The sequence below is a fragment of the Pteropus vampyrus genome, unplaced genomic scaffold (assembly GCF_000151845.1).
Source record: "Pteropus vampyrus isolate Shadow unplaced genomic scaffold, Pvam_2.0 Scaffold585, whole genome shotgun sequence".
NCBI lineage: Eukaryota > Metazoa > Chordata > Mammalia > Chiroptera > Pteropodidae > Pteropus > Pteropus vampyrus.
Genome location: NW_011889366.1, coordinates 342,942 through 357,540, shown reverse-complemented (window position 1 = coordinate 357,540; position 14,599 = coordinate 342,942). Strand labels below are relative to the sequence as shown.

Below are 14,599 nucleotides of genomic sequence, written 5' to 3'. Positions count from 1 at the left end.
TATGTGAGTACTCATCTCATTCTACCCTTGGAAGCTTTTAAATCTGAGCTTTTGGTTTTTGGTTTTAGAATAATTTTCTGATCTGAAAGTTGTTGATTCTTTAGCCAAAGTTTAGGAATTTGAGAAAGGTGTGAATTAAAATAAAATTTATGTAGAGGTTACCACTGTTAACATTTTTTTCTTTCTACAGAATTGAGATCCTCCATGTGTTTCAGCTTTGTGTTCGCCTCTTTTCGATATTGCCATTGTAATATTAATCAGTGTTAATCTGTGCCAAAGACCACTTTGAAATAACATCTCTTCTGTTCTGGTCTCTTTCAGGGGCTTTCTCTGTCCCCAAAGCCTGAGAGTGGATCTGTGACCCCATGGGCATCAGGTTCAGCCCTCTGGGAGCCCAGGTGCCTGGCTGCTCTGGGACTTGTGGTAATTGTCCCTTGTTTGTTTCAGGTGTGATCCCTTGGGCCCATTTGCTGTTGGGGGAGAAGACCTAGACCCCTTTGGGTAAGTACTGCTGGAGAGGTGGCAGCCACACAGCTTGCTCTCGTGGCTTTTAGCCCCAGCTTATCTTCTAATTTTAGAGCTTTTCATCAGTCTTCCTTGGGGTGAAGGAGGCAGGTTGTTGCTGAGCAGCCAAGAAATTATTGCCACTTGTTCTACTCTGCCATGCCTGGGGCAGTGCAGGAGAGCTCTGCATGTTGGGGAGGGGGCTGAGCAAGCCCGGGGAGCAGCTCTGTCATTTCTGGCCCTGTGGTCCCGTGGAGGATACCAGCCCTCCCTTGGAGAGCCGGATACCATGTGGGTTTATTAGGTGCAGAGACTGAAGAGCTTCAGTGTTTAGTGGGCTACAGACCTTAGGGCAGCTCATGGCTATTCAGAGGTCACCTCGTTTGATAAGGGAAGTCTGTGATCCCATTAGGCTCTGTGTGGTTCTTGCCATGCACTCAGCAAGGTCTTTACAGCTTCAGCTGTGCATTGTCTTCTCTGAATGATTCAGACTAGATTTTAACCTCTGCTGCAAAATGATCCAACTTAAGCATCTCATTTTTAGACTGGAGAAATCACATAAATCTGCAGTTAAGCTTGAACGAAGTTTAGGGGAACATCAGCACATGTGTCCAAGTTTGAACACATGAGGTCAGGTCCATGGAATTCCATGAGGGACAGATGCTATCAGGAGCCAAACTGGGGACCCACAGGCAGTCCATAGATTACTAATCCTCAAGCTCTTTAAGGAAACAGAACAAAAAAGCTAGCACTAATTGTCTCAATGCTATTATTAAGCCTTAGACCTAAAGTAGTGCCCTACAGGTCTTGTAATGGTTCTGCATTGACCTTGGCAAGTTCTGGCACCTGTTCTTGATCAAATTGTCCCCCTTGGGAGTAAGACATGACAGGAATCTCAGTTTTGCAGGCTTAGGGAGCCTAGAGAGCTGAAAGTTCAGGCTGTGTGTGCCAGGGGAGGTGTGTTCTTTGTGTTCTTGCCCACTTCCTGCTGGCACTCATAGCCATCCCTGCCATGTCTGTTGGAACCTCCCAGAGTGAATATCCCAGGCATTCTCAGTCTTTTCTCACCCCTTTTGCCACTTCTCCAACAGCCCCCTGCCACACTTGCTGACCCATCTTTTCTTCTTTACACAGGTGTCGGAGAGGTGGCATGATTGTGGATCCCTTGAGATCTGGCTTCCCAAGAGCACTTATTGACCCATCCTCAGGCCTCCCAAACCGGCTTCCTCCAGGCGCTGTGCCCCCAGGAGCACGCTTTGACCCTTTTGGACCCACTGGGACCAGCCCATCTGGGTAGGTATTCACTCAGGTATTCTAGAAGTAGGACTTAATGGCAACTCAGTTTAGTGTTACAGTAATGAAGGTACAGAGTTGCCACTAGCCCTATTTTCCACTGCCAGGAGAGTGAAGCCTCCTCCAGGCCCTGCCTGATGACCCCTTGGAGCTTCCAGGTGCTCCCCATTTCTTAGTGCCTCCCTTTCCCCCCAGCTCCCCGCAGGAATTACCCAGAGGAGGAGGAGCTACACACTTAGTGGAAGTTTAGCATGTGTTAGGAACTCACTGGGTCCCTATATCAACACTTGTGGGGAGATATTTGTATCCACATTTTACAGATGCAGAGATCAAGACTTTGAGAGGTGAAGTAACTTACCCATGGTGGAAGAATCAGGTTTCAGTCTCAGTCTCTCTTACTCTAGAGCACATGCTCTTAAACTCCATGAACCATCACATCATTCTGGAGTGCAGGCTCCCTCAGCTCACAGTCCTGTCTGCCTGTGTGCCCCTGGCCCTCCATCACGCCAACTCACCAGCCCCTCTTTCCATTCCAGACCTAACCCAGACCATCTTCCCCCGCCGGGCTACGATGACATGTACCTGTGAAGGCCTCAAGAATGTAACATCCCAGCCTTCCCTCCACTCTCCTGGAGCTGCCACCACTGGCCCCATCAGCAACCGTGTTCTTGCGGGCTGGGGGCAAGGGACTCTGCCCATGTTTTTGCAGGATGGCTGGGATTGCCTCCCTACCCCCTGTCAGAGCCAAGGCACCTTCTGCAGCTCTCCACCTGGCTGCATATAGGTCCCAAAGAGAAATCAGTGTGTGTCTCTCACCACCAGCTTCTCCCCACCTCCCAGGGGAGACTCCGGCAACATATATCCTCAACCCAATGCAGCGCTATAAGAACAGAACGCATTTTCGATGTTATTATTAAGAACCAAATGTCAATACAAAAATCATGTTGCCGTCTCCCACTTTTCTTTGCTGCACAGTTCCTTCCAGTTATGAGACTTTAGAGTTTGAATCTTTGTGGAGCTAAATGACTCTTTTCCTACCAAGGGCTCATTCTTGCATCTCAGGCACCTTACCTTCATTAATTGCTGTTGTTCTTGACATCACTAAGATGGGTCCCATTCTGGCTGCTTGGATAAAAATGAGTGACTGGAAACCCCGTAGGCCACAAGGATGACTTCCATGTGGGCAGGCACACTGCAGAAAGACTGCATCATTCTAAGGGCAAAATTCTCCAAGTCTGCCTATCTGAGCCAGTCCTCTAGGTCTGTCTGTGCCTGGGCAATGGCAGCCTATAAACAGAGGAATAAGCAGAACAGACCTAAAGGCTAATCTCATTTTTACCACTAACTTACTAAATGACCCTAAGTCCCTTCTCCTCCCAGGGCCTATGAAATCTAAGGTACTCTTCCAACTCTAAAACATTCTGATGTTTGCCTCTGTGTATGGTGACCTTTCAGAACTGGAGCAGCAGGAAATGATTGTAGGTTCAAGGCTTTGTGTGGTACTTGCTTACAGAGTGTCCCTTGGGGCCCAGATGAACACAGGAACCAGATGACCACAGGAGCATGGGCTGCATCTGAGCATGGTGTTGAACTTTGGGAGGAACAGGGAAGCCAGGCTCTGGAAGCCAGTGACTGGGGTGGATGGAAAAGTTAAGCAAGATGCAACCCAGGAAGGCATTTCACCCCCAAGAAGCCCCACCTCTGGAAGCCTGTGCCCTCTGTCTGGCGCACCTGACCTTTGGTGTTCTCCGGATCCTTTTCAGCCCGAGGCCTGACAGACGTGGTCAGTGATGAACCCCTGTGCTGGAGTGGAAAGAGCACCATAGAGCGCCAGGCTCAGAGGCAAGAGATCAAAGCACTAGTCACTTTGGCTTCACAACTAGCATTTCAGCTATGGGTGGGTCCTTTTATTTCTCAGCTTCTTGGGTTCTTTCTCTTTAAATTAATGACATTTTATTTATTTGTGGACAGGGGGCTACTAGAGCCTTTCTGAGGTGTCTGCTAATGTGCAGGGACTGCCTGTCTGCCTTGCCCGAGAGGGGGTTAAGGGTAAACTAAATTGGCACATAGGCCTAGGATAACCTAAGATGGAGGCTGGGCTTTGGGAGGCTAGCTTGAGTGGGCTCCCTGGGCATTTCTAGCAGAAACCATCTCAAGCACTGATATAGTAAAAGACCACCTTGAATCCTTTAGAACGTATCTACTCTGGAGAAAGGCCCAGAGGTCAGGCAGAACTACAAATGAAATCATCAATCATAGTTTTCTTCCTGAAGGGCCAGCAAATGTTTTTGTTTTGAAATCTTATTGTATCTGCTACCAAAAGGACTTGGGACAATTTACTCATAAAAGCATCCTTTATTATAAAAGGAAGTATTTAAAGGAAGGTCAGACCTGAGACCATCAGATAATCAGGGAAGGTAGACAAGTTTTAGCATCCCGATTCACAGAAAAGATTGAAACAATAAGTTTGCCACTTAGATTTTCTAGTAGCAAAGGTCGAAAGGATAGTCATATACATAATTCTGTTTTCTGGAAACAGAAGCTTTAGTGATTCCTCTGTGGAATCAGCCATTTGTGTGTGGGTCTCCTTGCATCAAGGACATTGAAGAACACAGTGTCTTAGTTGTCATGTGGGGGCCTTTAGGAACTTAGGAGTCAAGCTGTCAGTGCTTGCAGTTGGGGCCACTTTCCTCCTTCCAGCCATGAGTAATCACCAAGCAACAAATGAGAATGGTTCAGGTGTATGTTTTGTGGAACCTGAAAGGTTGGAGCCTTAACAATAAATATCAGCACTTAATAACCTATTTATCTTTTTTTAAACAACTTTATTGAGATATAATTCACATATCCATAAAGTTCACACTTTTAAAAGTGTGCAATTAAGTAGTTTTCAGTATATTCACAGTGTTGTGCATCCATCGCCATGTCTAATTCCTAAACATTTTCACCCCCCAAAAAGAAACCTCATACTCATTTACAGTCACTCTCCATTCCCTGCCTCTCAGCCCCAGGAAGCCACTAGTTTATTCTCTGTCTCTAAAGATTTGCTTATTCTGGACAGTTCTAAGTAGAATCACACATGTGGCCTTTTGCATCTGGTTTGTTTCACTTAATGTTTTCAGGGATCATCCATGTTGCAGCATGTATCAGTACATCATTCCTTTTTATGGCTGAGTCATATTCCATTGTATCGATATACCACATTTTCTTTATCTGTTTATCAGTTACTAGACAATTGGGTGGTTTCTACTTTTTGGCTATTATGAATAATGTTGCTATGAACATTTGTTTACATTTTTTTTGTGGACATATGTTTTTAATTGTGTTGGATATATACCTAGGAGTAAAATTACTGGATCATGTGGTAACTCAGTGTTTAACTTTTTTGAGGAACTGCTAGACTGTTTTTCCAAAGTGATTGTACCAGTTTACATTCCCACCAACAGGGTATGAGGGTTCCACTTTCTCCACATCCTTGCCAGTACTTGTTACTCTTCTTGTGTATAGCCTTTCTGGTTGATGTGAAATAGTTTCTCATTGTGGTTTTGTCCTCCATTTCTTTTCTTTTCTTTTCTTTTCTTTTTTCTTTTCTTTTCTTTTCTCTTTTCTTTCTTTTCTTTTTTTTTTTTTTTTTAAAGAATTTTGACCTAAGCCAAACAAGGCAGAGACCAGAGCCAATCACCCCTGGGGGGAGCAGGCCATCCCTTTGCTAATAGTCATGCTGGGATGGCCATGGCTGGTGAGCTACAGAGGAGTTGGGTTTGACTTTTGGGGAAGGTTGTGGATTGGATGTGATATTGGATGGGTCCTGTCTGTAGGGAAGTTACCATGACCTTTCCAGGTCTGGTGAGGTTCATGGCATTACTTTTTGCTTGGTTTGAAATTTTGTTCACATGGTGGCTTATGAGTAAAATAAAAGTCTGGTTCCAAATCCTTGTCTTTTGGTGAAGTGCCATAGACCACTTGTACCATCTCCGGCAGCCCTCCCCCACCATCCCACCTTCTCTTCCTTGCTTTGTCTTCCAATTTTTTATCTGGCTGTGTTTCTCATTGCATTTATCTCCTCATTCATAAGCTTCTGTCAGCCTCCATTCTGAAGTCGTGAGTCTCTTGAGACCCCAACTCTAAGAATGTATTATGCTCAAATTGAAGACTTTACATTCTTGTGCTGGATGGTTAGTACCTCTTGACATGTAGTTAGAAAATGGGTAGCAAACCCCACATAAGCTCACTCTTTAGAACCCAGCTTTCCATTGTTAATGACATTCTGTTACTGACACATGCCTCTCTTAGAGGAAAATTAGAGTCGGTGGAATGGTTAACATCCTCTGTCTAATCTTCTAATCTTGTCTACTTTGGTGCAATTCTAATAAGACAAGTCCCAACACCCAGGAGAGGAAAGATTCCCCACATACACACTTCAGCAGGGTGGGAGGGTCCTGCTGAAGTGTTAGTCCTGAAGTTCAGCTGCAGTAAACAGAAATGATTACACTTGAATGCTGTGGACCACTATCGACTTTTTGCACCATAGGAGAGATTCAAAGGCAGGCAGCCCTGTCTCTGCCCTTATTTGTCCTTGGGATATCATAAGGCACCCCAAGTCACTCTAGCTGTGCTTGGCCCTGAATCTGACCTGGAGGATGGGTCAGAAGGCAGGAGTAGCAGGCAGTGAAGAATGGTGGGCAGTAATGGCTGGCAAGACCTAGGTGTCTAAAAACAGATCTTGGAATGCAAAAGGCAGCAATGACATGAGGTTTGAATACCCCACCAGTGGCATGGCGGGGTGAGAAGTACAAAGTGGAAGGCTCAGTCTCAACTGAGGCTGATGGTGCAGTCTGGCAGAGGAGGTTGGATGACCACATGAAAGGCTATGCTCCATACAAGCCTCATTAAGGTGAGTGTTGTGAGTGACAGTGTGATGGGGGTTCGGAGGGAGGGCAGGGTGGGAGGGTCCTGCTGAAGTGTTAGTCCTGAAGTTCAGCTGCAGTAAACAGAAATGATTTCAGCTTTTTTGAACAAAAAATTTTGGATATTGAGATCAGGAAGATCATATTGCTGCCGTGACCTGGGGATCAGGAAACTCCAAAGCCACACAGCAACTGCCTAGAGCTGCACCAGAAAGTGAGCAACTGCCTAGAGCTGCACCAGAAAGTGAACACCCTTCACACTGCCACCTGACCCCTACTCAATTCACTTCCAGGTTCAAGGCTTGATTGAATACATCTGATAGTTGGAACCCACATTAACTCTTAAACCGTGGCTGCAAGAGAGCCTGGGAAAATGTCCTTGCTCTTTTTTCCCACCTCTCCATTCAGGAAGGCACATTGAGACAAAGGTCCGGGGAGCTGGTCTCCTGCATCTGCACCGCATGGTACATCTGCACAGCCATGGTTCCCCAGCTTGTCTGAGCCAGTCTCCTGAGATGCTTGCTCAAAGTATACTGTTCATCCTGGGCCTAACCCAGACTATGATCCAGATCTTTAAGGAAAGGGCATTTAAATCCATTTTTTACAAGTTCTTTGGGTGATTCATATTATCGAGCACATTTGAGAACTCCTGAGAAGGGAAGAGAAGACTTCCTACATCCCTTGCTACTCCAACAACAGCACCTGGGAACTTGTTAAAAATGCAGAACCTGAGGCCTCACCCCAGACTTATCAGATGAGAATCTGCGTTTCAACAAGTTCTCAAGGTAATTAAAGTTTGAGGCACTCTACTATACAAACTATATCTTTCTCCTTTACCTGGACCTCAGGTGCAAAGAATGAAGTAAATCATCTTGGTTCATGGCACACTATGACTAGTACATGCAAGAACCCCCTCATTTTAAGTCTTTTCACTTTTATCCCTTGCATCCACTACATTTCTTTGCCCCTGTGGGTCACTCAAATGTGTTTCATGTCTTTAAATACGTATATCCCCTTGTAAAATTGCATACATTATATCTTCAAGTCATAACAACTGTGATAAGATACTATCTTTGTATTCTAGACCAGAAAGAGAGAGTTTGGAAAGGTCCAGTAATTTGCTCAAAGCCAAGCAGGGGTCTCAGAATCAAGCAGGTATGGGTGTGACTCCCAGCCTTACCTTTGCTGGTGCATGGCCTTATCTGCAACATGAGCATCACCTCTACCTTCAGGATTGTTGCAGGGTCTAGCCAAATAATGTGTTTTATAAACAGATGGTTGGAGCTCAGTGGCTACCAACTATTATTACTAAGGCTATATGGGTAGATAAGCCTGTGGGCTCACGCACAAGAGGAAAGGAACCTTAGGTTGCCCTCCAGTGCAGGAAACAAGCATTAATCTGGTGCCACAGTGTGCTAGGCTTTTCCTAGTCTCATAGCCACCCCTGAGGTTAGCAACACTGGTTGAGGTGCTGGACTTGCCACTCTAGGGGTGGCAGAACCATGATAGAAACCTGGTCAGCCTGCTTGTAAAGCCAGGGTTCTTTTTGTAGATTCGCTATATCCAGACCACACCCTGTCCAGGTGAGAAGCATGGATCCCTATGCAAAACCTATTCTTGACGCTGGAAAACCAAATCAGGACTTGGGTAACCCCCAGGATGACCTAATACTAACTCATTCCCCTTGTGAAGTGTGTCTCATGTATCTGAGCACTTCCACCTACAGCCACAGTGCCCAGGTTAGGAGCATCGGAAACCTCCCAGTACTGGCCCCATTCCAGAGGAAGAAACAGGCCTATAAAGCCACTCTGTGGGGGTGAGATCCTGAGAGGCTTTACTGGGCCCCAAAGATGGGCTTGGGCTCTGTGCAGGGTTCTGTCACCTGGTTCCGTCACCAAATGTTGCTCACCTCTGCCTTCTGAATTTAGGAGCTACTCCTCATTGGACAGATGAAAAGTCAGGTCCAGAGCAGTTGAATGACCTCAAGGCCATGCAGACTACAGAATTTTTAGCTCCAGGGCCTTCCTACTAAGAACCTCTCTCCTCTCAGCTGGCTAAGCTTAAGAGGGAGACACCATACCGGTTCAGCACCCTGGTCAGCGCCCACCTTCCCTATAACTGCCAGAGGCAGACTTTGGGCCAGGTTAGGGCAGAATCTACTGCTCCCTAATCCAGGATGATCCACTCCTAGGGACAGACAGGCATCCCTAAGGGAAGGGGACCTGGACCTAGGTGTTCTGCCTCCAGGACAGATCTCTGTCCTCCCCCTCTCCTTCAGATTGGAATCACGGGTGCAGTTTCATCCTGTAGACTTCTTGGTTCCAAGGGCATAAATTCAAGTGAGAAGCCTATGAATGAGAGGGGGATGGGAAGGGGCCCTGAGCCATGATGACCTTGGGCAAGTCCTGCCCCCACTTCAGCTTTCCCCATCTGTAAAATAGGAATAAAGGTGAACCTGACTGTTGCCAAGATCCTGCCCATCTGTGAGGTTCCATGATTCTTAATAAGCCATGGGCCAGGCCAAGTTCAGTACTTCCCCACCTGCCTTCTTCCCCTCCCCCACAGAGCTTCCCAACTCATATTTAAACCATGAGCCTCAAATTGGTAGCCTGCAACCCAGATTTGTCCACAAACATGCTCTGTCTGCTCTGCATGTTATTAAATTTGATAAGATACATGATGGCATATTGTTAAGTTTGGGCCTTGACTTTGCTTTTTACTAGCTCTCACCTTGTGACCCTGGGCAACTCACTGAACCTGCCTGTTCCTCAGCTTCCTCATCTGTAAAATGGAAGTGATGATAACATCCACTCTCCAAGGTAGTTATGAGGTTTAAATAAGCTAGTAGATGTAAAGATTTAAAAGTGCCTGGCACAGAGAGAACACTATATTTCATTTAAAAATTTAGTGATCTAATGTTCAATGCATAACTGGTTCATTAAAATGTATAAGCATGAAGTGTTTTCTTTTTATCCAACTGACCTCTGTCAAATCCCTTTTTCTCATCTCAGCAGTTAGGGCCCAACCACCAATTAACTGATCACTTTGATTTTCAAATTCAGCCCCATTTAAAACTTTCCAACTTACATCCAGTTCCAAGAGGTTTCCTCTGACCTCTCAAACCCTTGCTCCTCCACTATGGTGGGGTGGGGAAAAAGAAGGGAGAAATCTCTTCACTGGCCATGATGGGGATGGAGGGGGAAGGTGTTCTTAATCTAATTAATACTGGGTATGTTGTGTCTTGGGGTTGGTTGGTTTGTTTTTGTTTGTTTGTTTGTTTTTGTTTCTTGTTTTTGATGGTGGGATCTTTAGTAGACAACATGCATAATTAGGAGTGATGGTTAGAACTTCATCCTAGACTTTCAGAGAGAAGTTAGGGTCTCTGTTCCAGTCCGTCAGAGGCTCACAGCCCATCTGCTTCTTGAGTTAGTGTGCTGGGCTGCACAGCCACCTGTGGTACCCCATAGCTCCAGCCTTGTCTCACCTCCCTACATCAATACTTGGAACCCCAGAACACTGGGGTCCTCCACCTACCTTCAAGGGCCTCAGGACACTGGAAGGGCATGCAGGACTTCCTTTCTTCCTTCTTGATTTCCATCTCTTCAAGCTAGCACGGTCTGTTCCCATGGGCCTCCCACTTCAGAAAGTCTCTAGGTGAGAAACAGACCTCATCTTCATGTTAACGATCATCCCTGAGCTCCAGAAGACATATTTCAAGTCCTCTTAAGAATGTTCTTGTTTTTCATCTGTTTGTTGCTATACCTCCAAAAGCAGCACAGAATTGGTGCTCAAATCTTTGTTGAAAGAATGGATGAAGGATCTTGGATGAGCAGCACTCAAGGGGTCTGAGTCCTTGCCGTTCAGCAAGTTTCCAGCTGGGATTCAGAGAATAGTCCACTTCTTGAGGGCACCCCCATCTTTATGAGTGATTTAGTAAGCCCTGGGCAGGGGGAGAGGGTGAATGTCAGGCTTCAGTAGGTAGCATCTCATTGGACACTTCCTTCACCTCAGTTTTGGCCTGTCACAATTTTCAGGCAGTGGGATAATCCCTCTCCATCTTTTTACCCACACAAAGGTCCAGATGTCCAGCTGCTCTTAAAACATCAGGAGCTCTGGCAACCCTGAGCCCATCCATCATAGGGCAACAGCTAGCCAGAGCTGAATCAGATGCCCCTTTAATCTTGCCACTGCTGTCCATAGCCACTTGCTTCATTCCTGAATGTCACCTGCCAAGCCCTACAGGCATTTGCATTCAGGCCCCTGCTTTCACTTTTGGTGGGAGGAGGGTAGAGACTCAGGAGGAGAGTCAGATGACCAGCAGGTGAGTCAGCAATAGTAACAACTCACCTGTGGGTGCCTAACCCCCAGTAGTAGCTTCAGTGAAAGAAGATGTGCTCACAGAGGAATCAAGAAGGGTAGGGAGAGATTGGAAGAAGAGAAGAACTGGGAGAGAGATGGTGTTTTCTGAATGTCCTTGACCCTGCATCAGTATTGGCTCAGATGCCCCGCCACCCAAAAGGAGGTGGGCATGGCAGCCGCCACCTTCCTCTGCCATCCCTGCTCCTCTGGGGCCAGCTTTCCTGCCAGAAGATTCTTCCACTCACTAACCTTCCCCCGGGCTCAGGAGAGCAGTAGCTGCCACCTCAACCCTGGAAGCTCAAAGGCTGAGAAGGGGCAGGTTGCCAACACAGAGTCCTGGAGTTTGAGGTCATGGCCTCTGGCTGCAGCTGGAGACTACAGTGCCATGGACTGGCCTCCCCAGTGCCAGTGTCACCCCTACAATACATTTGACATCATAACATTCTTCCTGCCACACACATTTGCGAGCAACCATAAAGGCTGACAGTGAGCCTCAGCATATACCAGGCCTCATGGTACATGAGTCCTCATAACAACCCTGAGTTGAGAACTCAACACTCCAATACAACCTGCAGACCTATTCCCCACCCTGCCCCTCTCCAGTATACACCAGGCTGTTTTATGTCTCTGAGCCTCTGCTCATGCTGTTCCTCTGCCTGGAATATATTTCCTACTTCTCACTCTCCCCGCACTGGATACTACTTCACTGTTTAAGATTTCTATTAGACATCATCCCTTCCAGGAAAGCATTTTCTGACCCCAACTCAATCAGATACCTCCTCTGTACCCATCCCCACCACCAACAACCCCTGCCCCCCGCACCCGCCAACACACACAGCCTGCCAGGCAGTTCCTGTTTCCCCATGTGTCCTGCAGTGCTTCGCCCAGAGGAAAATGCAGATTAGGTATGAATGGATGAATGAATGATCATGAATAGGTAACATTGTTGAGCGATTATGATAAGTGCTTTACAGCTATAATTTCATTTATTGCCTCAGGGGGGAAGGTGCTGTTATTAGCACTCCCATTTTACAGATGAGGAAACAAAGGCTCAGAGACATTAGGCATCCACCAACCAACCAGGCAATCAGACTCTGGAGCCAGTGCCCTTGTACTCTTACCTGATGGATAATCCTCAGGGGACCTCCTCCATAATGGGCCCTATCCCTAGTCCCTCTGAGATTTGAGTAGAGAAAGCTCAGAAATGCTTGGGCTCCTGAGAGAAGGAAGATGGTAATCCTGCCACCCTCTGCACCATTCACGTATCCTGGGCCTGCCTATTTGCTCATGGACAACCTGACCCAGGAAGAGGAATGATGTGGGGAAGAGATTATTTGGGCCAAAGACAAGAAGACAACAAGGCTGAGGTGTTACTGTTTTCAGCCAGACTCTGGCCATTGGAGCATTGGCTCTCCTCAAAGGAGGTAGGCCGAAAGCTTGGGGAGCCTCTTGACTAAATCCTACCCAATTCTATTACACTCCAGCCCTGCAGATACTGAACACCTGACCAGTAAATGCTACAAACCTCTACTGACAAGGAGGTCCCTGCCCCTCCAAACCAGGCTAGACCTCATCAAGCTTCTCTTTCCCTTAGTTGAAATGTACCTTCTCGGGGACATTAAAGGAACCTGCTCTCTCACAGAAAAACCAACGGCCCAGCTGGAGGGCATATCTTATACTTTGAAAGTACCACCAACACCCCGTTTTACTCCCAGACAGAACCTGTAGACAGAACATCATCTCTTGTGGCTTTTTCCTAATGTCCCCCTTCCTCCTTCCCTTCCTACCGTCCAAAGCTCTCCAGACATAGGGTACCACGCCCTCAACTTTGGAAAGCCTTCTGCTTGGTTTTCCTGCTACCCTCAGTCCCTGGAGAAGGCAGAGTGGGAAGGTTTCCAATTTTACTCTGGAGGACCAGAGAGGTGGAGTGATGTGCCCAAAGGGGGGCCTTTGGGCAAATCACTTGGCTTACCTGGTTCCCAGCCTGGGACCACAGGCCCCTCCCAAAACGCCAGGTGGAAATGCTCACTGGACATCTCTCTCTCTCTACCCAAGTCGAGGAACAAGAAGGAAAATAAGATACCAGCCTAGCCTGGAGAATGGAAACTTGGCTAGTGGCTGTGAGGTTAGCATCCTGGGAACTGCAAGGCCTGTGGCTTCTGAAGAAAGAGAAAACATGATCAATAACCCAGAGGTTATCTTGGCTTGGAGCTGCTTCAAAAGAATGTGTCCTTGGCTTCTGAGCTAGGTCAGACAAGAGAGCTGTGTGTGTGTGTGTGTGTGTGTGTGTGTGTGCATGTGTGCGCGCGCATGTGCACGCACAAGGTATATGCATGTGTGCCTATGCATGCACAGGTGTGTGTTCCTGCATGTGTGCATGTGTGTGTATGTGTAGGTGTGTACATGCAAGGAGGACATTTTAAAGAGTATCCCAGAGAAGTTAATGCTTATTCCCAAGGAAGGGAGCAATAATAGTGGAATCTTAGGCAGCAGGCATTTTCAGCTGGGAGACTCAGAGGATGCCTGAGGTGAGTCGATGTGATGATGGATACTGGGGTTCCAAAGGTGCAGGCAAGGGCACTCAAGGTCCTTAAGTGAGAAAGAATCAGACTGGCATATCTCACAGGCTCCTAAACACCCAGCAAATGTCCCCTAAAGCTAGCTAGAAGCTGGCCATCTCCCAACAAGGCTGGGGGTGAGGAGTCTTCTGCCATTAGGGAGACCCCTCTACCTCTTCCACATAAAGTAGCACCAAGGCCCTGAAAGAATAAAGCAAGGAGGTGAGTGTGTCTGGCGTGGAGTGAGGCACAGGTGGGAAGTAAGGTCAGAGAGGCTGAGGGGCCAGATTGCACACGGTTTTATAGGCCACTGTGAGGGATGGACCTAGGTTTGTGGGGACCTGATGCATATGCAATTTAGGGGACTGTCCTTAACAAAAGTAAAAATTAAAAACAAAAATTTGACTCTGGGCCTTGGGGGCCTGTGCAAGTAAATGAGGGGCCTGGACAGTAAATCCACCTCTGGCTGAGGTGAGAATTTTGGCTTTTGCCTGGAGTGGGAACTGTGGGAAGGTTTTGAACAGAAGAGTGACCTGACCCAATTAACCTTTTAACGGGATCCATCTGGCTGCAGAGTGGAGGATGAACTGGGGACAGAGGGTGGGGAGGATAGAAATTAGGACACCAAAGAGCAACCTGGGTGAAGCAGCTGTGGCCAAGGAGTGGGCAGTGGGCAGATTCCAAAGGCAGAACCAACAATATCTGCTGACGGTAGGATGAGAGGTGTGAGAGAAGGAAAGCAGAAGGGTGGCCCTGAGGTTTTAGGCTTAATGCAGTGATCTCCCACTGAGGCGGGAAGAAGAGTGATCACTGACTAGCCATCATACCATGCAGGTCTCTGTTTTATCTCTTACCACCCACCTGAGCCTCAGAGATAAAGATACTCAGAGGTGAAGTAACTTGCCCAAGGCCACACAGCCAGTAAATGACAGAGCCTGGATTCAAATACAGATTTTCCTAATTCCCAAGTTGTTATCT

The 14,599-nt window shown here is 47.1% G+C and overlaps 1 protein-coding gene and 1 long non-coding RNA gene across 3 annotated transcripts in view; both read left to right on the top strand.

The window, feature by feature from the left end:
- The window catches only part of PSMF1 (proteasome inhibitor subunit 1), a 34,198-nt gene extending 29,597 nt beyond the window's left edge, over positions 1-4,601 (top strand). The window contains exons 6-7 of one of the 2 annotated variants that reach the window (XM_011384534.2): positions 1,639-1,797; positions 3,561-4,601. In XM_011384534.2, the coding sequence (XP_011382836.1) occupies positions 1,639-1,797; positions 3,561-3,588 (187 nt within the window). In that variant the 3' untranslated portion in view covers positions 3,589-4,601. Of the gene's footprint in view, positions 1-1,638; positions 1,798-2,333; positions 2,755-3,560 lie in introns of those variants that run through there. The other variant, XM_011384533.2, reaches the window with a different exon arrangement.
- A 2,164-nt stretch (positions 4,602-6,765) lies between these two features.
- LOC111733606 lies at positions 6,766-9,667 on the top strand. Its single transcript, XR_002778048.1, has 2 exons — positions 6,766-6,918; positions 6,950-9,667. It is a non-coding gene; the product is annotated as an uncharacterized LOC111733606 (long non-coding RNA).
- The last annotated feature ends 4,932 nt before the right edge of the window (positions 9,668-14,599 follow it).